General features: G+C 51.5%; 1 protein-coding gene across 1 annotated transcript; it reads left to right on the plus strand.

Moving 5' to 3' along the window:
* Positions 1-8,244: 8,244 nt before the first annotated feature.
* On the plus strand, positions 8,245-9,877 carry ZNRF4 (zinc and ring finger 4). The gene is given in 3 exon segments (XM_055543228.1): positions 8,245-8,260; positions 8,440-8,703; positions 8,706-9,877. Coding segments are annotated over 3 exon segments (1,452 nt in total).
* Positions 9,878-12,642: the final 2,765 nt, after the last annotated feature.

A 12,642-nucleotide genomic window follows, 5' to 3' on the forward strand; every position in this document is an offset into this window, starting at 1 on the left:
TGCTGCTCAGGCTTTTCTCTAGTTGTGGTGAATGGGGGCTGCTCTAGTTGTGGTGTGTGGGTTTCTTGTTGTGGCTTCTTTTATTGTGGAGCACGGGCTCTAGGGTGCGTGGGCTCCAGTAGTTACGGTAATGGGCTCAGTCATTGTCACTCCCAGGCTCTGCAGCACAGGCTCAGTAGTTGTGGTGCTCGGGCTTAGTTGCTCTGTGGCATGTGAGGTCTTCCTGAATCAGGGATCAAACCTGAGTCTCCTGCACTGGCAGGCAGATTCTTTACCATGGAACCGCCAGGGAAACTCTTAATTCATCTAAACTTTTAAAGAACTCTCTGCGTTGGGTAATGTTGTTATTTCCATTTATAGATGAGGAAATTGAGACCCGGAGAGTCTCGGGCCTCAGGTCCAGGAGGCCTCTGCACTCCGGGGGTATGCACCTGTGGTCTGCTGCCCCCACAGGACTGGCCTGAGCCGCCCTCAGCTGTGTGCCTGGTTGGTCTTAGCACAAGGTATAGCTCAGCATGGTGGATAAACAGCTCCAACTTTTAAAACATTTATGTACGTATTCTTTAGCAGCACCTCAAGGCATGTGGGATCTTAGTTCCCTGACCAGGGATTGAACCCACATCCCCTGCAGGTGGGAGTGTGGGTTCTTAACCACTGGACACCTGGGGACATCCCAAACAGCCCCTGCTTTTTACAGATGAAGCAGCACAAGTCCCAGGAGTAGATAACTTGCCTTGTGGCAGGGCTAGCTTTAAAATTGCTTCTTGGACCTGCTAACCCCATGTCCTGTACCATCCCCAGAGCCCCCCAGGCTGTGAGCCCCAGAGCCTTGGAGGAGGCTTGGCGGGTGCTAGCTCAGACGGCGAACAGATGCTCGCTATTTTAAACCCACTGTTTAACTCATTAAGACAGCTGTTTCCCATCCCCAAAGTCGGTGGAATTAGAATTAAATTCATTCCAGAATTAAACACACACATACATACACACGCGCATACCCGCCACCATTTGGAGGCAAAACTTGTTAGCATTTAGGCAAGCTGTGCCTTCGAGCCTGGGGACGGGGCTGGGCTTCCGCCTGACAAGTTAGATCATGGCCCAGCGGTTGCCAGCTGGGCTGGTGGCCAGGATGGCCCAAAGGCCCAGATTCCTGTGTGTACCCAGGCTTCTACCATTAGAGTCCAGCTGCCAACTGGATGCCCCCCACTCTCCACCTACCCCCCACACACTCCTGGCCCTGCCTGACCCCTCAGACCCAGGGGCACCAAGACAAAGCTCAGCATTTACACTTGAACTGACTTTCCCTTCTGGGACCCCATCTTCCCCTGCCACTCACATCTGAGACAGATCTCACCTGTCCTTCCTTCTCTCCCTTCACCTCTTACATCCAAACGGTCAGGACTCACCAGTGATGCCACTTCCAGGCAGCTACTTCCCCTACTGCTACTGCACCAGTCCAAGCCTCCATTACCTCCAGCCTGCATGACTGTTCTTGCCTCCTTCCTGGGCTCCTGGCTTCCACTCTTACTCCCAACCAGCTGTTTTCCCTCAGCAACCAAAGGGATTTGCTAGTTCCTCACTTCCATGCATTGGAGAAGGAAATGGCAACCCACTCCAGTGTTCTTGCCTGGAGAATCCCAGGGACTCAGGAGCCTGGTGGGCTGCCGTCTATGGGGTCGCACAGAGTCGGACGCGACTGAAGCGACTTAGCAGCAGCAATCGGTTATGCCACTCTCTCACTTAAAATCCTCCAATGCAGGGCTGTCCAATAGAACTTTCTGTGACCGATGGAATGTTCCAGACCTGTGCCACCAAACATGGTCACTCACAGGTGGCTACAGAACAGTTGAAATGTGGCATGTATGAGTGAGGAAGGAAATTTTTAATGTTTTTTTAATGTTTTTAATATTTTAATGTTAATTTTTAAATGTCTCATTTTAATGCATTGAAATAAGCCCAGGTTGCTGGTGGCTGCCATATCAGTCAGTGCAGGACTGAAGGTCCATCAGCTGTTAGTGGCCTGCCCAGATACCCGGGTCCTCACCATTTTCTCTGCACTGCTGGCTGGCATCCCAGCCCAGATGCTCTGCCTGAGCCTGCTTTGCTCATGGCAGGCGAGGAGTGTCTCAAGAGTTCATGCCATCCCCTCCAGCAGCCCCCAGCCAATGGTCGGCAGGAGCAGGAGTGTACATACCCCAGCTCCCTCGTCCCTCGTGCTACGCAACTTTGCAGTTCATGCTCAGCAGAGGCCCCAGTGGGACTGAGCCCCCTCTGCCCACCACAGCCACCTAATCGCGAATGCACCCTGGACAGGCTCCCTCCCATCCCTCTCATTCTCCCTGACTCCTCCTGGGGCTTCCTGGTGTCACCTCCCACGTAAACTGCTTGCATCCCAAACCTTGTCTCAGGGCTACCTGCTGTTCCTCCTCGCCTCTCTTCCTTCCTCCTCCTTCCTCTCCTCCTACTTTTTAGTGCCTTAAGCCACTTTTTAAAAAATATTTTGTTTCAGAATAATTTTATTTTCTTTTATTATTTTTATTTATTTATTTTTGGCTGTGCCGGGTCTTTATTGTCGCCCGCGGGCTTTCTCCAGTTGTGGCACACGGGCTTAGTTGCCTTGCAGCACATGGGATCTTTCTGGACAAGGGGTAGAACCCGTGTTCCCTGCATCCGGCAGGAAGCAGAGAGTTCCTACATTTTCTCCACCCAGCTTCCCCTCCTGTTAACGTCATATATTGCCTGGTAGGATGATCAAAACCAGGAATTAGGACAGGTAGAATATCATAAACAGACCTACAGACCTCATTTGAATTTCAGTAGTTTTTTCTGGGAGTGTTCCCTTCCTGGTCCAGGACCCCACCCAGAGTCACTCATTTCATCTCGTCATCACATTGCCTGGCATCCTTCATGCCAGAATAGTTCCTCAGTCTTTCCATGTCTTCCATGACCTCGAAATTTGTGAAGAACACTGGCCAGGATTTTGCAGAGGGTCTCTCAATTTGGGTCTGTCTGATGTCAGCTCATGGTTGGACTGGGATTGTGTGTTTCTCCCCAGAATCCCCCAGGGGGCTGATGTTGCATCCTCCTTGGTGTAGGATGTCAGGAGACTCCAGAAGTTGCTGGGTCTCATCGGCAGTGATGTTATGATCATGTGGTCAGGACATGTGACTCCCCTCTCCCCCGGAAAATTACCTTCTTACCTTTCAAATTTGTAAAGATCTTAAGAGAGGTCTTTGGCAGTGTATAACCATTCTGTTTCTCCTTAAACATTCAACCAACCATTCTAGCATTTCTCCCATTGATTTGATATGTCCTCTACATACAAATGAGTTCCATTCCAAGAGCCCATTCATAAGTCCAATGAACTCATAAGTCCAATAAAGTTAGCCTAAAGTGTCAGTCACTCAGTCATGTCCGACCCTTTGCAACCCCATAGACTGTATAGCCCACCAGGCTCCTCTGTCCAGGGAATTCTCCAGGCAAGAATACTGGAGTGGGTTGCCATTTCCTTCTCCTGGGAATCTTCCTGACCCAGGGATCAAATCTGGGTCTGCTGCATTGCAGGTGGATTCTTTACTGTCTGAGCCACCAGGGAAGCCCAAGTTAGCCTAGGTACTTCACTAATACAATCAGCTATGTAGTATTGTAATGCGTTTTACACAAATAATACATAAACAAACACCAAAAATAAAACACTTTTAATCTTACAGTACAGTACCTTGAAAGTACAGTAGCACAGTACAGTCAATGGCTGGCACGCAGGGTAGGCATCGAGTGAAGAGGCAAGAAGAGTTACTGACTGGAGGAGCTAGAGAAGGTGGGAGATGGGAGAGCGGAAGGATCGTCAGCGACAGGAGACGGAGGGCAGGTTGCAGCGTCACTCACACCTGACATTGATGGCACAGCTTCTGGTTCCTTGTGGATTCAACTCGATCTACCCTCCTGAAGAAAACAATCCAGCGATGTCTTGGTAGTAGCCCTTTTTTTTTCTTTCTTCATCATAGATGACACGGCAGCTGCTGGATTGCAACCTGAATGGTTGTTGCAGCTTCTGTGTATTGTTCTGCATTTGGTCCTGTGCTTCCAAAAACGAACAGAGTCTCTTGAAGTAAAGAAAACCCCTTACCATCTCCTGCGCCGCGAATCCCTTTGGTTCTTCAGCTGCTTCTTCCTCTTGTTGCTCCACTCCCTCAATTATTTTCACTTTTGTTTCCATTGTTATCACTTGGCACTTCTTAGCAGTACCAGCTACATCGCTACTGCTTTTATGCTTGCTTCCGGACATCCAGAAAGTGAAAGTGCTAGTTACTCAGTCGTGTCTGACTCTCTGTGATCCCATGGGCTACAGCCCACCAGGCTCCTCTGTCAAGGGAATTTTCCAGGCAAGAATACTGGAGTGGGTTGCCATTTCCTTCTCCAGGAGATCTTCCCCACTCAGGGATCCAACCTGGGTCTCCCATATTGTGGGCAGATTCTTAACCAACTGAGCCACCAGGGAAGCTTCCAGACATCCTGGGCTTGAAATAAAGATGCTGTACTCTCTACTCTGTACTGTAAAGTACACGAAAGCACAATGAATTATAGAGGATGCTCTCACATGACAGTGTACACCAGACAGGTGAACTAAACTCTGTGATTGGACCTGCAAACACCCGTTTGCATCTTTGAAATGTAGCAGCTTGAAGCTTCATATGTAGGGGACTTTCTGTACTTTGCTACGACAGCCCTAACAAACTCTGCTTATTAACTGCCCATCTTTGGAGATCTCTGGCTTGAACTTTTCCCTATCATGCGCCTGTTCCTTTGTTTACCAAATACTCCTTAAAGATCGACATTTTATCTTTCCTTAAGAAGATTGTCGAGTCATAAACAAAAAACCTGTATCACTTGCCTCAAAGGGAAGGGACCCACAAGAAGTAAAGATACAGAAAACAAAATGATGCCTCAAAATGTCAGTGGGGAAGGGAAGGAACTTCCCTGGTAATTCAGTCATTAAGACTCTGCACTTGTGATGCAGAGGGACTCAAGTTCAATTCCTGGTTGGAGAGCTAGGGTCCCACATGCCACACGGTGTGGTCAGAAAGTAAAAAAAAAAAAAGTGCCCATGGAGCCAAGGACCTGTATCTTAGGAAAATTAGCCATTGCCAGAAAGAGATTAAAGACAGTAGCACCAAACAAAACTTGCTCCAAGTAAGCCCCAGGGGAAGGCATTGTTGGAGAGTGATGCCCCTCACCCCCATGACCGGCTCCATTCAAGGACACCTCCCCTTTGACCTTCCTGCCCACTCACTCATTCAGGGGTATAACCCCCTGTTATCCTCTCTCTGTCCCATTCGCCAGTCCCTCCCCTGGTTCTCCCGCTGCCTCCGTGGCTTCTCCACCTCTCCTTGTCTCTCCCACCCACCCTGCATCCAACAACCAGAGGGTTCTTTCAGAAACACAAATCTGTCTTTCTTTCAGGAATCATACGTGAATTCACTCCCATCGTCAGAAGATTCAAACAGTGCAGAAATACAGAGAGCAGAAACGAGAAATACGATCTGACCATGTCCTGTCTCTATCCTGACTTTTTCTAAGGCTCCTCATCAGTCTCTGTGTAAATTCTAAAGTCAGCGACATTCAAGGTTTGGGTCGGGTCCTGCTCTTTCCCATCTCTCTCCCATCCTTCAATAAGACCCTCTTCTTAGCCACTCTGACGGCTTGCCATATCCAACCATTCAACTCTCACTCACTCCCTCACTCACTCTCACCGCAGGCCCTTTGCACATGCCCTTTGCATTCCCAGCATGTTGTTCTCCACCCCCTCAACTCCAACTTCATCCTTCCTCGCCCTTCGGTCTCAATGTGCTGACACCTTGTGTCTGGTTGACCTCACCCAGACGTGGGCCCTAGGGACAAGGATTCCAACTGTGCTTTCATTTCTACACCTGCCATGACCAGGGCCTCCCTCACAGTTGTGGAGGCTGGAAGTCCAAAATCAAGGTATCAGCAGGGTCCGTTCCCTCCTGTTGGCTCAGAGGGAGAATCTGTTTCCCACCTCCCTCCTAGTGTCTGGTGGTTGCTGGCTACCCTCGACATTCCTTGGCTAGTAGTCACATCACTGAAATCTCTCCCTCTGTTGTCACATGGTCTTTGGTCTGTTTGACTCCTGTGTCTCTTCTCTATCATTGGCTGAGGGCTGCTCTGGGAAGTATTAAACCAACAGAGACAACCTGAAGAATTAAGTAGCCAGCCTGGTGAAGTGTGGTTGAGGAGAGAGAATTCTGTTCCCGGCAGAGGGAACAACATTTGCAAAGTTCTAGAAGTTAGTGAATCATGATGCATTCGCATTGAAGAGCATTGAGGGGCTTCCCTGGTGGTGCAGTTGGATAAGAATATGCCTGCCAATGCAGGGGACACAGGTTCAATTCCTGGTTCAGGAAGATCCCACATGCCTCAGAGCAGCTAAGCCCGTGTGCCACAACTATTGAGCCTGTGCTCTAGAGCCCATGTGCCACAGTGGAGACCACCCACATTGAGCCCGTGCTCTGCAACAAGAGAAGCCACTGCAATGAGAAGTGTGTCCAGCACAGCAAACAGTAGCCCTTGCTCACCACAACTAGAGAAAGCCCGTGCAAAGCAATGAAGACCCAGCGCAGCCAAAAATAGTAAAATTTTTAAAAATAAAATTATTGAGGTTTTGGAGACCGGCAGGGGCTTGACCATGGAGAGCTGTGTCAGACACAGAAAGGAACTTGGATTTCAAGAGGGTAGTGGGGAGTCATCGGAGAGTTTAGAGCATGGGAGAGACCAGAGGATTAAACTTTAGAAATATGCTTGACTGCCGTGTGGTGATGTACTGAAAGTGTTGTTAACTGGAGGCAAGTCTGTTATGGGAGAATGAAAAATTCAGACCCTAGGGACTTCCCTGGTGGCTCAAATGGTAAAGAATCTACCTGCAACGCAGGAGACCTGGGTTTGATCCCTGGGTCAGGAAGATCCCCTGGAGAAGGGAATGGCAACCCACTCCAGTATTCTTGCCTGGGAAATCCCATGGACAGAGGAGCCTGGCGGGCTGCAGTCCATGGGCTCATGACTGGACACGACTGAGCAACTAACACACACATGGTGAATGTGAATCAGGCATCATCTCATTTAATTTTCTCACCACGGACCCTACGAGGCACGTTGCTCATCATCACACCCATCTGAAAGATCTGGAGGCTAGAGCCCAGAGAGCTTCAGAGACTTACCTGGTCTCGCATAAGCCTGTTAATGACAGAGCAATGATTCAGGGCTTGAGTAGATTGCCCAGCCAGGTGACAGACTCACGGTGGGAGATCTGGGATAAAGAGTTGGGAGGGGACATGAGGCTGATGGCCAGCGCTCTGGATGAGGGACAGTTGGAGACCCAGATAGAGAGGAAGATCTAAGCTGAGAGAATAAAGCTGATTCAGGTGGTCTCCGGGACCTAATGCCTGATGATCCGAGGTGGAGCTGATGTAATCATAATAAAAATCAAGTGCACAATAAGTGTAATGCACTCGAATCATCCTGAAACCATCCCCCCATCCCCAGTGCACAGAAAACTTGTCTCCATGAAACAGGTGTGTATGGGTGTGGTGTAGTCAGTTGTGTCTGACTCTGTGACCCCATGGACTGTAGCCCACCAGGCTCCTCTGTCTGTGGGATTCTTCAGGCAGGAAGACTGGAGTGGATTGCCATGTCCTACCCCGGGAATCTTCCCTACCCAGGGACTGAACCCATGTCACTGGTGAGCAGATTCTTTACCACAGGCACCGCCTGGGAAGCCCCTGGAAATAGGTCCCTGGTGTCAAAATGGTTGGGGACGACTGGTCTCCCAGGTGATGGGGACTTGGGCCACCCGTTCTTGCTAGCCCAGCCCTGACATTGCACTTCTCCCTGCCCTCCCATCAAGTCAGTTAGACCCTGAGGATGTAAGAACTGAGACCTGAAGGGTAAGAAAAAGCCGGCCATGGGGAGATAGGATCTTTCAGACTGAGGCACAGACTGTGCAAAGGCCCTGGGGCAGGATTGTGCTGGGTGTGTTCACGGAAGAACATCAAGGAGATCTGTGTGTCTGGAGCAGAGTGAGCAAGGGGGAGTGAGGGAGGGAGGAGGTCTGGGATTTGGGCTTTAAAACCTCATGGGCAGAGGGTGCCCTGAACAAGTCTAAGTCCCCTGGGAATCTCGAAATGGGTGAACATTGACCCCCTTCTTCAGTGGGTCTCTAGGAGGCTTGGGGAGATGATGATGGCAGTATGTTAGTGAGAAGGCTGGATCCATGCCATGGTGGGGAGCGTGGGCTGGCAAACCACTCTGTGGCACCCCTGAGCTTTACCCTTACAAGGTCCAGGAGCTAGGGATGTGCTGAGACTTCTAGAAGTTTTTCCAAGGCTGCCCAGCCCCCAGGTCAGAGCCCCAGGAATTCTGTCTTGGCAGGGGGTGGAGGGACTGGATGTAACAGGATGATGTCACAGAGCCTGGGGGCTTCTAGAACCCTGGGGGCTCTTGGTCTCAGTGTCATCTGCCAGGAAGGCCGCCTGGGTAGGTCATCTCCTCCTGGGACCAGCCTTCAAGGACAGAATGCGAGCCTGGCTGCCCCCAGGAGCCGTTTCTGTGTAGGGCCACCAGGGTCCCCACTGCTCTGCTCAGCTGCCTCTGAGCCACCTTTTCAAGTTCACCTCCATTCCCTCCCCGGCCACGGGTCCCCGGGAGGCCCTGGAGATGCCCAGAGGCCTCCCATTGGCAGTCCCCAGTGGGACCTAGCTCCACGCCGCCGCTGGAGAAGGCCAGGCCAGCCATGGGGCGGCAGCAGCCAGCTGTGGCCCTGGGGGCAGTCAGGATCTCGCTGATCCTGCTGGGGCTGCTTGCTCCCTCGCAGGCGGTGGTGCGGGCCGTGCTGGATGGCAACTTGAGCACGGTGGACTTTGCGGATATGCCAGCCCTGTTTGGGGCGCCCCTGGCCCCCGGGGGCGTGCGAGGCTACCTGATGGAGGCCAAGCCAGCCAACGCATGCCATCCCATCCAGGGCCCACGGCCGGGCAATGGCTCCCTGGGCGCCATTGTGCTGATCCGCCGCTACGACTGCACGTTCGACCTCAAGGTGCTGCACGCCCAGCGGGCCGGCTTTGAGGCGGCCATTGTGCACAATGTGCACTCCGACGACCTGGTGAGCATGGCGCATGTGTATGAGGACCTGCGGCAGCAGATCGCCATCCCCTCGGTGTTCGTGGGCGAGGCTGCTTCCCAGGACCTGCGGGTCATCACGCGCTGTGACAAGGCGGCCCACGTCGTCCTGCTGCCCGACTACCCGCCCCACCCGGACCTGGACTGCCACCCGGTGCTGGCCGTCTCCTGGGTGCTGGGCCGTGCCCTGGCCCTGCTCACCAGCGCTGCCTTTGTCCTGCAGCGTCTGTGGCATTGGCTCTGGAGCTGGCGGGCCAGCGGGCAGGCAGTCAAGGCACAGGCCACCCAGAGGGCCCAGGTGCGCACCTTCACCAGGTGTAACGACCTCTGCGCCATCTGCCTGGATGAGTACGAGGAAGGCGACCGCCTCAAGGTCCTGCCCTGCTCCCATACCTACCACTGCAAGTGTATCGACCCCTGGTTCTCCCAGGCTGTCCGGCGCTCCTGTCCCATGTGCAAGGAGTCAGTGGCCGGCACGGACAGCTCTGACTCCACCGTCGACAGCCACGGGGACGAGGAAGATTCCTCGCTGTCTGGCCGCCAGACGCCGACCTGGGTTGTCCAGGCCCGGCTGCGCTCCCGGAGGCTGGCTCTGCTGACCCGAGCCACCTCCCGGCGCCGCTGTAGTGCCATCTCTGTGGGGGAGGCCGAGGCCAGTGCGCCCTTGGAGGGGCCCCCAGAACGCCACTGAGACCCGCCAGCCCCAGACTGGTAGAGATCCGGGTGGGCAGGGTGGAAGGAAGGCATGTTTTTAGCCTGGAGACTAGATAATAAAGTGGGTTTGAAAGCGGATTCTCCCCCTGGCTACTCTGGGGCTGCCCAGTCCCTCATGCCATCCGTCTGGCAAGTCCCAGCTGAGCCCAAGGCTGGCTCCTGGCATCTGAGGGTGAGTTAGGGGATGTGGGGGTGGGAGGGTGGTCTTCTCAGGGACGTTATGTACCTCATCCCCATGGTGGCCCTGTGACGGGGCCACCATGCCTCAGTTCAAATCCTGGGTCCACAGGGCCTGATTCCTAATATTCGCTTTCATTTAAACCTTAAAAAACAATAAACTTGTTACTTTGGAATAATTTTAGCTTTACAGGAAAATTGCAAAGTGGCTCTGGACAGTTCCCATGGACCCCTCACCCAGCTTTCCCTGAGTGTTGACATTTTACATCAGCATAGCATTTTTTCTTTTTAACGTTTTGAGTTTTTGGCCACTGAGTATGTGGGACCTGGGCTCCGCAACCAAGGATCGAACCCACACCCCATTGCAGTGGAAAGCAAAGTCTTAACCACTGGACTGCCCAAGGAAGTCCCCAGCAAGGCACGCTTGATTCAACCTTGAGGGCACCGTGAGTAGGTTATGATGAACTCAACTCCGGGTTCAATGGAAATTTCCTCATCATTTCAGCTGCTTATAGTGGAAAGTGTCAAACACACTCAAGTAGAAAGAATGGAACGATGACTTTCCCCACGTGTACCCATCACTCAGATTCAGTGATTTATCTGTGCTGCCACGCTGTGCTAAGTCGCTTCGGTCGGGCCTGACTCTTTACGACCCGACAGACCATGGCTCCTCTGCCCATGAGATTTTCTAGGCAAGAATACTGCAGTGAGTTGCTGTGCCCTCCTCCAGGGGATCGTCCCACGTGTACCCATCCCTCAGATTCAATGATTGATCTACTCCTGGTCATTCTTGTCTCCTCTAATTCTCCTCCTTCCTTGCTCTTTTTAAAAATATATTGTTTAACATTTTTATTTATTTTATTTTTGGCTGCTCTGGGTCTTCGTTGCTATGTGGGCTTTTCTCTAGTTGTGGAAAGCAGGGGATACTCTCTAGTTGACGTGTGCAGGCTTCTCCTTGCAGTGGCTTCTCTTGCTGCAGAGCACGGTCTCTAGGGCACATGGGCTTCAGTAGTTGGTGCACATGGGCTCGGTAGTAGCGGTTACCAGGCTCTAGAGTATAGGCTCAATGATTGTAGCACATGGGCTTACTTGCTCCAAGGCACGTAAGGTCTTCCAGATCAGGGATCAAACCTGTGTCTACTGTATTGTCAGGTGGATTCTTTACCACTCAGCCACCAGGGAACCCCCTCCCTTGCTATTTTGATGTAAATTCCAATGTTTTTTCACCTACAAATATTTCAGTGTGTGTCTGTAAAGCAGTAGTTCTCCACTGTGGTGGGGATGTTGTGTCCCCGGGGACACTGAGTGATGTCTGGGGGCATCTGTGGTCATCATGACTGGGGGCCTCCTGGTATTGAGTGGGTGGGGGCCAAGAATGCTGCTCCATACCTCTTAGCCCCTGGGAGGGTCTCACCCCAGAGAATGATCTGATCTGACTGTCTACAGTGCCGAGAGGAGACACCCTGCTCTACAAGATAAGACCCCTTCAAGAGCAACCTCACAAAGTTCAGTATCAAGTCCAGAATGAAATGATTCCTCATGTGTGCATGCATGCTAAGTCACTTCAGTCATGTCCAACTCTTTGAGACCCTATAGACTAGCATGCCAGGCTCCTCTGTCCGTGGGATTTCCTAGGCAAGAATACTGGAGTGGGATGTCATTCCCTTCTCTAGGGTATCTTCCTGACCCAGGTCTCTTGTGTTTCCTGCTTTGGCAGACAGGTTCTTTACCACTAGCACCACCTTGATGCTATAATGATTCCTAAATCGTGTTGAATATTCATCCAGGGAGCAAGTGGAAATGTACACATTTATTGTACTATGGTACAATTTTTTAGGCTATTTGAAGCAGGACCGAGATAGAATCTAGAGTCACTGATGGTCTCCTAAGTCTCCTTAATTTTTTATTTATTTTTAAAAATTGGTTCTGTAGGTTTTAAAAAGTATTTAATTTATTATTTACTTGCTTGGCTGCACTGGGTCTTAGCAGTGGCACTTGGGATCTTGCTTGCCTTTTGCGATTTCTTCCTTGCATCACATGGGATCTTTCACTGAGGCACACAAGTTCTCTAGTTGTAGTGTGAGGGCTCCAGAGCTCATGGGCTTCAGTAACCATGGCACTTGGGCTCAGTTGCTCTGTGGCATATGGCATCTTAGTCCCCTAGCCCGGGATTGAAGCTGGGTACCCAGCATTGCAAGGCAGATTCTTAACCACTGGACTACCAGGAGGTTTGTCCAAAGTCTCTTTTAATCCAGAGCTTCTCCTGCCATCTTTCTCCCTTTAATTTTCCTTGCAGTTTATTTATTTGAGGCCACTGGGTCCTTCATCTTGCAGAGATGCCCCTGATCTGGGTTTTGTCAATTGGGTGTCCCCATGGCATCATTTCAGGCTTCCCAGCTGGCACTAGTGGTAAAGAACTTGCCCGCCAATGCAGGAGATGTGGGTTCAATCCCTGGGTCAGGAAGATCCCCTGGAGGAGGGCATGGCAACCCACTCTAGTATTCTTGCCTAGAGAATCCCATGGACAGAGGAGTCTGGAGGGCTACAGTCCATGGGTCACAAAGA

This window comes from Bubalus kerabau, chromosome 1, assembly GCF_029407905.1.
Source record: "Bubalus kerabau isolate K-KA32 ecotype Philippines breed swamp buffalo chromosome 1, PCC_UOA_SB_1v2, whole genome shotgun sequence".
Classification (NCBI taxonomy): Eukaryota; Metazoa; Chordata; class Mammalia; order Artiodactyla; family Bovidae; genus Bubalus; species Bubalus kerabau.